Source organism: Opisthocomus hoazin, chromosome 20 (genome assembly GCF_030867145.1).
Source record: "Opisthocomus hoazin isolate bOpiHoa1 chromosome 20, bOpiHoa1.hap1, whole genome shotgun sequence".
In the NCBI taxonomy this organism is placed as follows: domain Eukaryota; kingdom Metazoa; phylum Chordata; class Aves; order Opisthocomiformes; family Opisthocomidae; genus Opisthocomus; species Opisthocomus hoazin.
Window position 1 is genome coordinate 14,430,007 of NC_134433.1, and position 12,685 is coordinate 14,442,691.

General features: G+C 48.4%; 1 protein-coding gene across 8 annotated transcripts in view; it reads right to left on the reverse strand.

The window, feature by feature from the left end:
- The window catches only part of BCAS3 (BCAS3 microtubule associated cell migration factor), a 365,129-nt gene that overhangs the window by 10,723 nt on the left and 341,721 nt on the right, over nt 1-12,685 (reverse strand). For 3 of the 8 annotated variants that reach the window (XM_075440274.1, XM_075440273.1, XM_075440279.1), the window contains one exon: nt 6,694-6,759. The exons of the other annotated variants lie outside the window; for them this stretch is intronic. In XM_075440274.1, coding sequence (XP_075296389.1) covers nt 6,694-6,759 — 66 coding nt within the window. The remainder of the gene's footprint in view (nt 1-6,693; nt 6,760-12,685) is intronic. 8 annotated transcript variants of the gene reach the window in all.

The following is a 12,685-nucleotide window of genomic DNA, read 5'->3' on the forward strand; positions in this document are numbered from 1 at the left end:
GGGCAGCCCCTCGCTGACACGCTGAACAGGGGATTTCAGACGTGCTTGACCCTCCAGACCTCAGCAGTTTCTGTCGTGTCCAAGACCTATTTTCTCCCCTCTCATGATGCTACCTCGGTTATCGGGCGTCCTTAACAACCCTCGGTCAGGAAGACAAGGCAGCCCCGGAGGAGGACAACTTCTGGGCTCGGAGCGTGCCTCTGCGCATCCCGCATCTGTGCACTGTGTGCTTCGGACACAAACGCACTGCCGAGTTCATTTTAAAAGTATAATATTACAAAGCAAAGTAATTCTGGCACAACTTCTAGTACTTCTGACATGAAGTGGCCTCTCGGGCAAGGGAGGAAAGTTACTGAGAGGCTCTGGGCTGCCTCCCCGGTGCAGATTGATGCTGAGGAGGAAGCTAGACCGGACTGGAATTTGGGTTTGTTTCAAAGGAAAAGTTGAAAGTTTGGGGAGAGCAGATGCTCAGCTGGTCCAAATCAGCAGAGTTTTGTTGAAGCTCACGAAATGATGTCACCGCGGACTCAGCCTCGTCTGCTCATCTAAACAGTTCAAGGCTCTCGAGTTAGAAAAGCTCAGGTGGAAATCTAAGGAGCAGAGGTCTCCTCCTTTCATCTCCCTGGCGCTGGTTTTAGTGTCGCTGAGACGCTCCAAACCCATCCAAATAATCCCAGTTCCAAATGCAACTTATTTGGCCTATTTAGTCAATTATTTTAGAGATTAGGTTGCCATCACTGCTTCAAGCAGACCAATTTTCTAAACACAGACCTAATTTTATGAAGCACTCAAAGCTCGCAGTAGTACTCTTAAAATCACGTCTCTACGTAGATTGAGTATTAACCGAGCCTGGAAAAACAACAGGCCAACCTTGTGGGCTCGCTCGCTTGCAGGATTGCTTGAGGCTCTTAATACACTCTGTCTTATTTATATAGCTCCAAATTCTGACATTAAACCTAAATGTGAAAGAGCCTTGATAAAAACAACAAGCTTAATTCAGCCCTTTGTTAACGGAGTCGTTCGACACAGCAGTTTGCATTCGGTCTCATGAAACCAGCAGGCAGCTGAAAAAAGTCAACTGGACATTTTCACTTGTTAAAAATGATGCTTTAAAAACTATTCCAAGTATTGATTGTAATATACCTCACCTTTTTAGTTACATCTCACCACCACTGTCGAACGTGTGAATGAGCTGCAGCCTGTGGACGAGTGCGTGGCAGAGGAGAACTCTTGTGTGAAATCTCAGAGACCTAATAGCAAACCAAGGCATTCCTCTGGCCACATCCCACATAAAAGGCAATTTAAATCATCTCAAGCTGTGCAGATTCTGCCTTGTACTTGGGCATCTGGCGGTGGAGTTAATACAACTACCTGCCCTTTGCGTTGTGTTCTCTTGCAGGCTTTTCGCTCGCGTTTTGACGGGTGACCAGCCACGTTTCCAAAAGATAAACCAAAGAGAAAATTTGATACTGGTGCAATATAATCTAAAGATTTTTTTTTTAAAGGCTGCAGATAAAAGTAGCCCTGAGTGAACTCAGAAAAGCACGCCCAGATTTCAGGTTCGGGATCTGTCCCTGTACAGTCCATCTACCCCCGTACAGTTCATCTACCCGCTGCTGCAGATGAGGGAGGAAGGCTGCTAGGTTAATTTGTCTTTTGATTAACGCTTCCAAACACACTTTCCACCTGACAACCTGGCCTCAGCAATGGAGTGCCCAACGGGAACAGCTGCCCAGCGTGACGTGTGGGAATAGATGGGAGATGCCGCCTGCGGGAACGCCGCGCTCTGCCTTAGGAGAAGACCAGCACGGCAACACGTCTGAGCATCTGGGTCCCCCAACATGGTGCTACCTGTCTCTGGTTGGGGAACCACCACCACTTCCATCCCGCTCACCTCAACCAGGGTTCTGCATCTGCTTGCCAGCCCCAGCCACCCACGGCTCCTCGCTCCCATGCTGTGCCACTGAGCCGGAGCGGAGGCAACGGGGCAGGTCCTGGCTCCCGACCCCGCCAGCACCTTCCCGCCTGCGCCCTTCCCAGAAAAACATCTTCAGAAACGGTCGGAGAAGTGATACTGACCCTTTGTCTTTCACAACACCATCAACTTTTGACGTAAACACAGAGTTCATGTGTTGGGCAGATACTGAGAAAGTCACTGACCAAGGAAATAACAAATAAATTGAAAAAAAAGATGGTATTTTAGCTGTGGGGGGTCTTCTTGGAAAATGCGATAAAATGCCTCACATAGAAAAAGGCAGTAAACAGTTTCTGTCCTGGAACAGCCATTCTACAGGGTGGGTGGCTTCCTCTCGTGTCAGGAGGTGACACGCCACCAGCCAGCATGAGGCACTCACACAAGTTCTGTATCTTTTCACAGCAGCGAACGGACCCTTGAAAACATCCCTTCTCTTACCACCTATTTCTGCCTGCCTGGAAAACGAATCCATTCCTCGCTGGGATGCGGGACAGACTGCGGGGAAGCCGCCCGGAGAAATCTCAGAGGCTTTTGCTCATGTCTGAGGAACACGGAGCAAAGCCTAAAAGCCAGCTAGCACCAAGAGCACCGCTGCCTCATCTGAAGCGACAGGAACGCGACGCAGAATAGAAACAACAGAAGTGGGGAAAAAGCTATCTACAGTTGGTAGAAGTTTTACTCTTTTTCTACCTTAGCTCACGAATTACCAAGCGTGTAATTACCAGTGAGGTAATTTAAGAGGGCACCAGCAGAAGCACAGCAGCCAGTGCGTGATCTTTTTGGCTTTACATCTTGCCTCACCATCTTCTTCATTCTTTGTGAAGACGCAACTTTCACACAGCACTGTTTTTACCGAAAGAACGCTCCTTCGGATGTTTCGACCCCTCCGCCGGGGTCCCGAACGCCCTCCGCTTCTGCTGGGGCAGCAGCATAGGTGGCTTCTGCACTTGCAAAACATCTCCAAGCGATTTGTCATTTTTCTTGCTCTTAGTTCTTGTGTCAGCCGACTGCGCACACAATATTGAGCAATAATAAACAGAGGAGGATGAAAACCGCTGCAGCTTGAGAAGCGAGCTCAGGATATGATTCCTCCTCACCGGATGCCTGGAAGATGTCACTGAAATTCTCTCTCCTCTAGCGCAACCCGTGTGGAGCCAATATGAACTCCCAGCAAAGTGCTTAAAAACCCATTATTTATAATAACTGTTAAATGATGAGACATTGTTTACCCAGATCGCAAGATAAATTCTCACTTACAGAATGCTTGCCTGACCGTCCTGAACGTCATCTGGTTTTTATTTAAATGCAAAATGTAATTAGGCTCCCAATAGCACAGCAGAAGAATTCAATAAGATGGGGCTTTTCACTTACAGTTTAATATTAACATTTTCCCATAAATACTAATGAATAAAAGTCTACTGTTTTATGTATTATCCATGGTGGGGAGACAGCAGGCTAGGAATGGAAGAAAAGCTAATCTTTTCATACCACAAATTGTGATATATACCTCGAGGAGAACTAACCGCTCCCAGCATTGCCGGGGACCCGGCCACAGCGCCGCTTCCCCCTGGGGCAGCCACCGGACCCGGTCCCACGGGACGCGCTCCGGGCAGTCTCCCTCCCACCCATCAGGGAGATCCTCCCCCAGCCAAAATCCCCTCTGGGCTTTTCCTCCTTTCCCCTTGCCCTCTCTCCCCCCATCCCGCTTTCTGCCTGACCGTCTGCCCTAGACACACTCCGAGCATCAGACAGCGAACATCATCACCGCTAAGCGAGGACACGGCCCCAAGCCCTGATATTCTTAGACTCCACCGTGGAGAGCAAGGCTAGATTATCGGAAAAATCAGGTTACTAATTGTCTGATCTTCTGTTAGAGAAATTCACAGGGGTGATGAGAGATGATGGCAGGACTGCAGACTACAGAACGGTGATCGGAAATGATACGGCACCCGAACGGGTGGGAGAAGACCCTTGGAGCTGGCAGAGGTGGCACTTTGGGAGCCCTTCAAAGGACTTGTGCCTCCTGATGCCAAGCGTGAGGAGCAGATCCCATGGTGGAAGAGGGGCCTCTGCAGCCGAGAGGACTGAAAGCTGCAGGGCCAGAGGGTTGGCTACCACCAGAACGTTTACATTGTTCTAGCTTTCGACCTTCCATTTCTTGCTGGGGTTTTGCTGTGTTAATGTGTATTTTGCTGTTTGGTGACTCATACTTCATCATATCCCTCTAATCAGAAGTGTTCATTTAACAGCTCAACTGCTTAACAATTTATTCCATAAATGGGTTTCCATTCCACAGCCTCCTCTCCCACCTCTCCTCCCCTGGTGAGGGCAATGCACAGCTCATGAGCGCTTTGCCACGACTTGGGCCACCGTCCCTTCACAACGCAGGGAAGGGCAGACGCCCTTGGCATCACCGTGATGGTAACGCAGGAAGGGGAGCCCGCAAATTGGCCGCACGTCCTTTTAAGATAACGAAAGGCTCAAACTTTCAACGGGCAAACACACGACGCGCACGAGATCTGCACTGTAGGGCAAGCAGAGACGGGAGCAGCGCGTCAGCCTAACGAACCCTGACAGCGGGACCCCAGGGTGGGAGCGGGGTGGTGGCACGTGGTCCGGCTGGCCACACACCTTCTGCCACCGAGCACGCGGCGTGCCCCGCGCCATGAGCCGAGCTGCGGCTCGTCCTTAATGGGAGGGCCACAGGAGTCCCGTGCGGCTGCGCGGGGACTTCAGGGTGCGCTGCCTTCCCCGGTGCTCGGACGGCAAAGCTGGAGCAGAGACCGAGGGGCACCAAGGCAGCAGCAGAGCGGAGAGGAGCAGAGACTCCCGCGGCCCCCAGCTACGCCAGGGTTTAGGAGCAAGCGCCAGACCGTGCTGCACACACCTAAAATATCTCCTGTAAAAATCAGCAAAATACCGAAAGGCTCTCCGGGGCTGCTGGGCTGGGGCGGAGGGAGAGGAACTGTCTTGTCTTTATTCTGCCACCACCTCAGCAGCTGCCACAAGTTCTGGCTCACAAGCAGCTGTAAACATACCAGTCCTGGTTCAAATGCTGGGAGATGAGGGCTCTTACGCTTACTAAGAAGAGATAGGCTTCCATAAGTCGTACGCTACATAAAAATACCATGCAAAGACTCCTAAAAGGAATAACAAGGTAATTATAGAAACTAGAGATGGAAAAATCCTGTAGTCTCCATGTCTCCTGCACCCTGCTCAGTGCGGGACCGCTTGGTCTGGAGCAGGCTTCAGAACTCGGGCTTTTAAAGGGAAGATTTAATAAACACTGAGCTGTTTCCAAATATTTAGAAAACCCAAAATAACAGATTTCCAAGCCAAGCTGTACAAACAGAAAACGAATTCAGAAAACTGTTAAAAATCAACAGCTTTTGCGTGCACCAAAAGACATTTCTTTGAATAGCAAGCATCACCTCACGGGCACGCCGCCGCAAACAGAGCTGTGAGGATGCTCAGCTCTCTGCAGAATCAGGCCTCAAGGATACCTACCGCGGCTCTCCTCTCGCTCCCCTGGAAATCCATAGCAGAAGCCTCAGTGATGCACAAAGCTTAAGGCTTTAGGAGGTACTCAGCGAAACAGTCAAACGTGAGCAAAGCCAAGCTAGACAGAATGGAGCTCTACATTTTCCTGTGAAATCCTGGAGTATTGCAGCAGGAAAATTAATCTGCTTAATCATTAGGAAGCAAAACCACAAGCCAAAGCAAACCAAAACCAAACCCAACGCAATAACAAACCTCCGAGGAGAAAGGGAATTGTTTCTCTATAACTACTTTGAGACAAAGCACTGGAAGAAAAATGTCCAGTTCCAATAATGTCATAACCCGATTACAGGCTGCAGAGAAGAGCTAAAACACTTGCAGAACAATGAGTAAGAAATTAAGTTTTAAATTGAGTGCTGGCCCTATCTTGTGTCACTTCTTTATATTCTAGTAGAAAGGACACCGCTGAGCTCATCTCAGATACAGCAGCGCGAGATGCCTGGATGCAGACATCATTTAGTCATCTCATCTATGTTTCTCCCCATTTCTTTCTCCAGGAGGAATGACAAATCTAGAAATGTGACTGCACTTTGTTTTATTATAATATTGATTTTTCTGCAAAGGGAAAGTGCATTTATCCTCCAGGTCTGTGTGCTGGCAAGAAAGGGTTAACAAAATGTTTATCACAAAGCTGGCTTCAGAGTTGAAAGTAATGTGATCAGTAATGAATTTTGTGTTACATTAGGTTGTATAAATGGACAGACAAGCGCAGACAACAAGTGGCCAGGAGTCGGGGCTAATCTAATGATGTAAAAATAGAGACAGCACCAATTATACTTGGGGCCAGCTCAGAGCTCCTGCAGGGACTGCAAATGAATAGGTACAAATCAAATTACTGACTAATAGACGCACTACAAGAGAGGGCAGTCAATGCTAAATACATTAGGGCCTTGTGACCTCTCTGCTCTGAACAGCAGAATCCTAAATTTGACTTAAAAAAAAAAAAAATCAAAGAAACTCTTGTTCGTTTAAGGAGAGAAATAGAACAATGTTATTTGTGAAATGATTTGAGACACTTAGATATTTTTTGTTTTGTTCCCCGACGGCCACGTTATGTAGGTAACCCTTTGAAAGCTGACAGAGGGTTTGCTTTTAGAACAAGGAGAAATATTCTTTGTGCAAAAGTTCAGACCTGATAACAATACAGTTGTGTTACATACCAAAACATTTCAAAGCCATGTGCCTCTTTGTGGTGATGTTTTTTACTGCTACTTCACCGGCTGTGTCTGTATCAAAAATAAAATATTTCTTAAAAAGTGCCTTGATTTAATAGGAAGAGAAAGAAAAGGAATCTCCCCACACCACAATGGATAATAAGTAAATGCAGTTGATCAACTTGTTACCAAAAGGCAGAAAGTCAGCGTTGTCTCGTGGTACCAGAAACAGCAGCAGACTTTCTCCACAAACAGCAACGAACCTAAATCCGCACCAGACCCACTCGGGGTATCGGCATTGGGCCCCCCCACCCCCTTCAGTAACACCCGACCTGGAAGGACCTCCACTGAAACCTCCCGGGGGCTGGTGGGGAGGCAGGCTGGGAGCCCCGGGATGAGAACGCCCTTGTTGGCCCTGGCAGGGCTGCGGGATGGGGCTGCGCCAGGGACACCGGCTGGGGCAGGAGAGGAGGAGAAGCCCGTGCTGAAGCTCTTCATGTCCTGCACGGGGCAGCTACACTGTTGTTGCATGTTAGAAATAAATCCGCATTAAAACGTGTGCAGTGCAAATGCTGCTGCTCTTCTCCAGCGCTTCAAAAATGGTGGCCCCTAAGGAGCCCAGAATTTTCATTTCTTTTAAAAGAGTCTCGTCCCAATAAACCTTTTGTAGGAAGAACTGCACTGCGCTGTTAGACTTCTTTGAGGAGGGTAATTTAATCTCCGACCCTGGGATGAATATTCTGAAAGTTCAAAGGCTGCTTTTAGCATCGCTGTTATTTGATGCGCCAGCGCGTTTGCTGCCCAAGCTGATTTTGCATTGAACCTCGGCAGAAATCTCTTTGCAGAAACACTCCTCAGAGGGAAAATTAATTGCTGTGTGTTCCTGAGTTCCTATATCCCATGTCCAAGTTAGGATTAAGACGAACGGAGGAGAGGGAGGGGAAAAATCGTCTTGGAAAAATTAAAAGGAAGAGGAAGGAAAGAAAGAAGGAAGGAAGGAATGGATGGAAAGGTACCAGTCGAAGCCCTGACTCTATACAGGACTAATCCTGTTCCTGAAACTAAATGTACAGGCACATCTGCGTCCAGGTGGCCGCTCATCTCTGAACACAGCTTGTGACCACAGACATCTTCTCTTTCGGAAGAAACCCGGGGAGGATGCTCCTTGCATGGGATCGGAGGGCAGCGGCTCGCTCTCCGGCAGCGGGGCACGCTTCCCACTCAGCCAGGCCCACCAGCAAGCGTCCGACTTCATCGCTCCACACCACAAATTTCACATAAAGATTTTGAAAACGTCCCCCCTGCAAAGCTCAGGGGTGTCAAGACCTGAGTTAGGCTCAGGCTGGTGTAACCACCAGGCTTCGGCTGGGGACCGGGATCCCAACCGCCCCGAGCGCCGATCCCGGGTTTCGTACGGGCTATTCCCTAACAGCACATCTAATTAGCTCCACTTACTTACATCCCATTAATCAGGTTAAAGAGTTTGCTTCAACATACGAGCTTCCTTCATCGCATTATGAGTTTGCTCATGAAATTTGGAAGGAATCCAGACAGTTCCTTCTGAGGGCCAGGCGCAGGGTGCTCGGCGGCGTTCGCACCTCGCCGCTGTGCCACTGCCTTTCTGCGGGTGCTGCCTGACAGGCTTGGAGTTTCGGAGAAAAAAGGAGCCATACATTGGGGTTTTTTGTTCTTTGGTTTTTTTTTTTTAAACTGAAACTTAATAATGGGCTTTAAACACCTTGCTTTAAATTCTTCAAACCTTGTGGGTTTTATTGACCACGATGGTGCCACACTCGCATCCTTCCCTGCTCAGACCTCGAGCGCTGGGTCTGAGATGCAACATCTGGGGGGGGAGGAGGGCTCTGTAGTTTTTAATAGAGCCTCTGACTGCAAGTTCATATGTATTGCTGAGACAGGATAAATAGAGAAAAAAGTTATTTTGCTCCATAAACTACAGCCATCACAGGGGACTGGATTTTCATGCTGAATCAAAAACAAACAAACAAACAAACAGATACATGCCCGCAAAAGGCAATTCTGCTCTTGCACGTCCACAGACCAGTTCCACCACTTGTAAAACGTTGCAGCAGTGTGGATTTGGGTATGCTTTGTAGAAGTAAATTAGATGTGGATATAAGCACAATGTTCAGGCAGCCAAACAAACTGTAAGAGAGCAGACGGGCACGGAGCGGAATCGCGCAGGGCCAACACAGCCAGCCCCATCCTGCACCTCCACAGCTGCCCCGAGCCCAGCGGCTCTTCCTGGCAGAAAAACCAGGGCCTGACAGCAGCAGCAACACTTTTGTCACTAAAGGGCGTTTGCAGCATTGCCTATTCTGATGAAACAACCTGAGCAGCGAGGAATGCTGCTTTATTTTATCTATCGACAATCCTCCCTTGGAAGCCTGTCTGTTGTGTTAGCCTCCTGAGGAACGCATCCACCCTGCTGTCACTGTGCCACGTGCTTTACAGCAAGAAACCTGAGAAGACAGATGTAGAGAATGGGTTTTGATTTGGTAAATCACGTGGAAGTCGAGCCTGAAGCTGTGCCTAGACTTCACACCCAGCTAAACCTTTCGCCCAGGTCAAAGCAGAGAGGAGAAGCTGGGATGAACGCAGGGTCGAGAAGACCTTTCCCCCGGCGCTGCAGATGCAGAGCCGCACCGTTTCATGCTGGCTGCTGCGGTCCTGGAGTTGACAACTCCTTTCTGGGACTGACAGATCCACTGGTTTTCCTCCAGGCCAGCCTACATCTCCAGCGGACGTGACTGGGGGCCTAATGAATTCGGGTCCCTGGGACGTACACAGACCACGCTCTACCTCTGCAGGAAGAACCCACATCAGCATCACAGCTGCAGACGCTGTCCTCAGCCCGGGGGGACAGGCAGAGAGCGCAAGGGGAATCCATCTCCTGAGCTTTGGCACACTTAGCGGCCATGGCACAGAAACAGGGCACGGCCACAGAAATCGTCTTCCCCAGATAAATGTCAGAAAAGATCCTGCTGCTCAGACTGCAAAGGCTTGGGCCCTTATTATAGGCTAATTTTCAGTATTATGCCTAGAGATGACCAAAATGCATTTGAAAGCTTAAGAAGTGTATTTGTTGGAGGAATACATAAATCAGAGGATTTACTAATTACTGTATTTTTGGAGGGAAATATTTCCAGCCTGGAGTGGCAACTTCTGCACGTCCAGTTTGAGCGGGATCTTGTCAGAGAGATTTGTCTCCTGGAAGCACAGTTTCATAAATCACAGTACTAGCTTTTTTTTATTTTTTTTTGAGAATGCAATGTGAAGCTCCAGCACATACTCGGAAACTATAGTACAAACGTAAATACTGTAGCAATATTGTAGCTGCTTAAAAACAAAGCTTTACAAGCAAAGCAGGTCACTGACCACTAACATTATGTGAGCAGACCTTAATTTATTTTTTGTTTCAGCAAGGGTTTGACAGAAACTGAAACAGCAAAACCATCTTTTTGCATCTTTGCCAATTTACGCCTTCTTTGGAATCAAATGTGTATCTAGGCTGACAGCTTATGTACAGCAGACGCCACTTAAGATAGACATGGGCCGTCTGGATAACTGGATAACAAGGAAGAAAGCTGGTTTCCCAATCAAGTCAACTAGCTGGATGACTGGAGTTATCATTTAGGTCACAAGGAAAGTAGATTTTTGAGGGGTCATTTTCCAGACCTGGTTCTTCTCCCATCCACTGTCCAACAGCAACTAGTTGGAGTTGGAGATGGAAAAGACCCTCCAGGCCACCCAATTCCCCTTCCTTGCAAATGCCGGATTATTCCTCATATTTTTAGCACCCTCCAGCTTGATGTTTCCTGTACAACCAATCTTTGGGTCATTTCTGCCTCTGCCAGTAGCCAGGACCACCCAACCAGCAAGGCATTGCCAACCCTGCTTGGCAATGCAGCGAGGAAGGTAAGGAAGAAAGACACTGCGAGTAGCTGCTCCCCGCAGTGCTCTGCGCCCCGGGAGCGCGCGCTCCCTCCGCACTGCTGCACCCTCTCAGCCCTGATGGCTATATAAATCGACGTGTCAGCTATGTCCTAACAGTTAAGGCATTAGAAGAATCTATTTATCTCTCGCCATTAAGTGCATGTCAGGACCAGCTGAGCACTCGATAAAGGCTCGCTGTCCACCCCGCTGCCCGTTCTGTCTTTGTTCACGCAGCGGACCCCAGCACCGCACCTATCTTCACACTCCGAGCTAGAAATTGATCATTAATTGATGTTTCAGTTCAAATAAGACTTTGCAAGTTTGATCAAATCTCTGTAAAATGTATCTAAGGACTGAAGAGCACCCAAGGAACACAAACTGGGGTTAAAGGCATACGTAACGTAAAGGCATGTGGAAGTTAAAATAAGTAATTTTAGGATTATTAGAGGGAGGTTTAGAACTTCCATAATTTTGAATTCAATGCAGAAATATAAATGCTGTCTTTGGAACCAGCACCACTATGTAAATTAACTACCAGCAAGCATATTTACGGTGTCCTGCCCTGCTGAACTCTTTGCTCTCGTTTCACCGAGGTGAGTGGGCAGCAGAGAACCCAAGGAAGAAAACTGAATGTTTTTCAAAGATCATTCAGTTCAGCCTAGGTTTTTTCAGACGTAAGTGGTTTTTGGGGAAGTAAAAACTATTCTACTTGTCATGAGCCAACAGACACCTCTTCTTTGAAGCAGGGGCAGTGTACCTCCAAACTTCTCTTTCCCCATTTATTGAGCGGCAGGCAGACGCCCGCGCTCCACGGCGTGACAAAGGACTGGCTGGCAGCCTGCGCGAGGGCAGCGAGCACGAGTCGTCTCCCCAGGCAAGCGCGGTTTTCCAGGTATCACCTAAGCAGGGGAGGACTTTTTATGGCCATCTGGTAAGAAGAACAGCTCAAGAGCCATTAGCGGATGGAAGTGGAAAGGGCATGGGAGTTCACAGCCTTATCGCCAGGTTTTCTCTGCTGCTCTGAGTCACCACGTGCCCAAATCCTGAGAATAAAGTATGTTAGTGAGAGAGAGAATCCCACGACAGGCAGGAAAACACAGAGCGTAACGACAGCGAGAGAGGGCAGTGGGATGGGGTGAGCTGGGTCAGTGCTCATGTTCCTCCTGCTGCTTATGTTTGCTGCTCTGAGACGGCATCTATCTTACACTCACCACGAAGATTTATGCGTCTGGACTAAAAGCAGGGAGAAATGTCTCTGGATGGATTTTAGCTCAGTGGTGGCATCTCTATAAACAGTTCCTTTTTGTCTTTACACCTTGCAGTACTATGAGCCTAATCTTACACCAAAGAAGTTGGCACTCACTGCTATCAGCTGGGTTTGGTGAAAATGGAGGAAAATATAGACCGCTATCTCTGACAAAGTTCTCGGTTTACAATATAATATAATGTCAAGTCTCTGGGGAAGTCGGTCACCTTGACTTGGCACATCTAGAGGGCCTCAGCTTTCAGAGAAGGTATTTCCCTCACCTTTCCCCTAACGTACACAGCCTGAGGGGAGCTGACCTCTTATCGGAAGTGCATACCATCCCAAAGTTCACTCTGATCACAGTCTGGGTCAATAAGTGATGAAATATGTGCCTCTGACCATTTCCACAGCCTGTTTTTCCACCTTCACAGCGCTTTGCAGGCACGAGCTGATTAAACTCCACACCAGCAATGCGAGGCGTTTCTGTTCTCACTGCAGGCATGGAGCACTGGAGTCACGGGCACGTTAAGTGCCTCAGCCAAGGCAACGAGCTGGTGAGGTCTGTAACTGAGACCCATGCTTAGTGTTCAACCAACTCCTCTAAATACCAAATCTGAAACCATCCCTTGACTCCATCTTTTTCAAGACGGAAATCAGAGGAAAGGCAGTTTGAAAGGTGACAAATTGGGCTACGCAGGGTGCTCCTGCACCACCCAGCAGCTTGGTCATTGCTATTTGTACCTACGTACAAGGGCTTAAATTCTGCTTCTTTGCAGCCTCCCCCTCCAGACTGCGGGA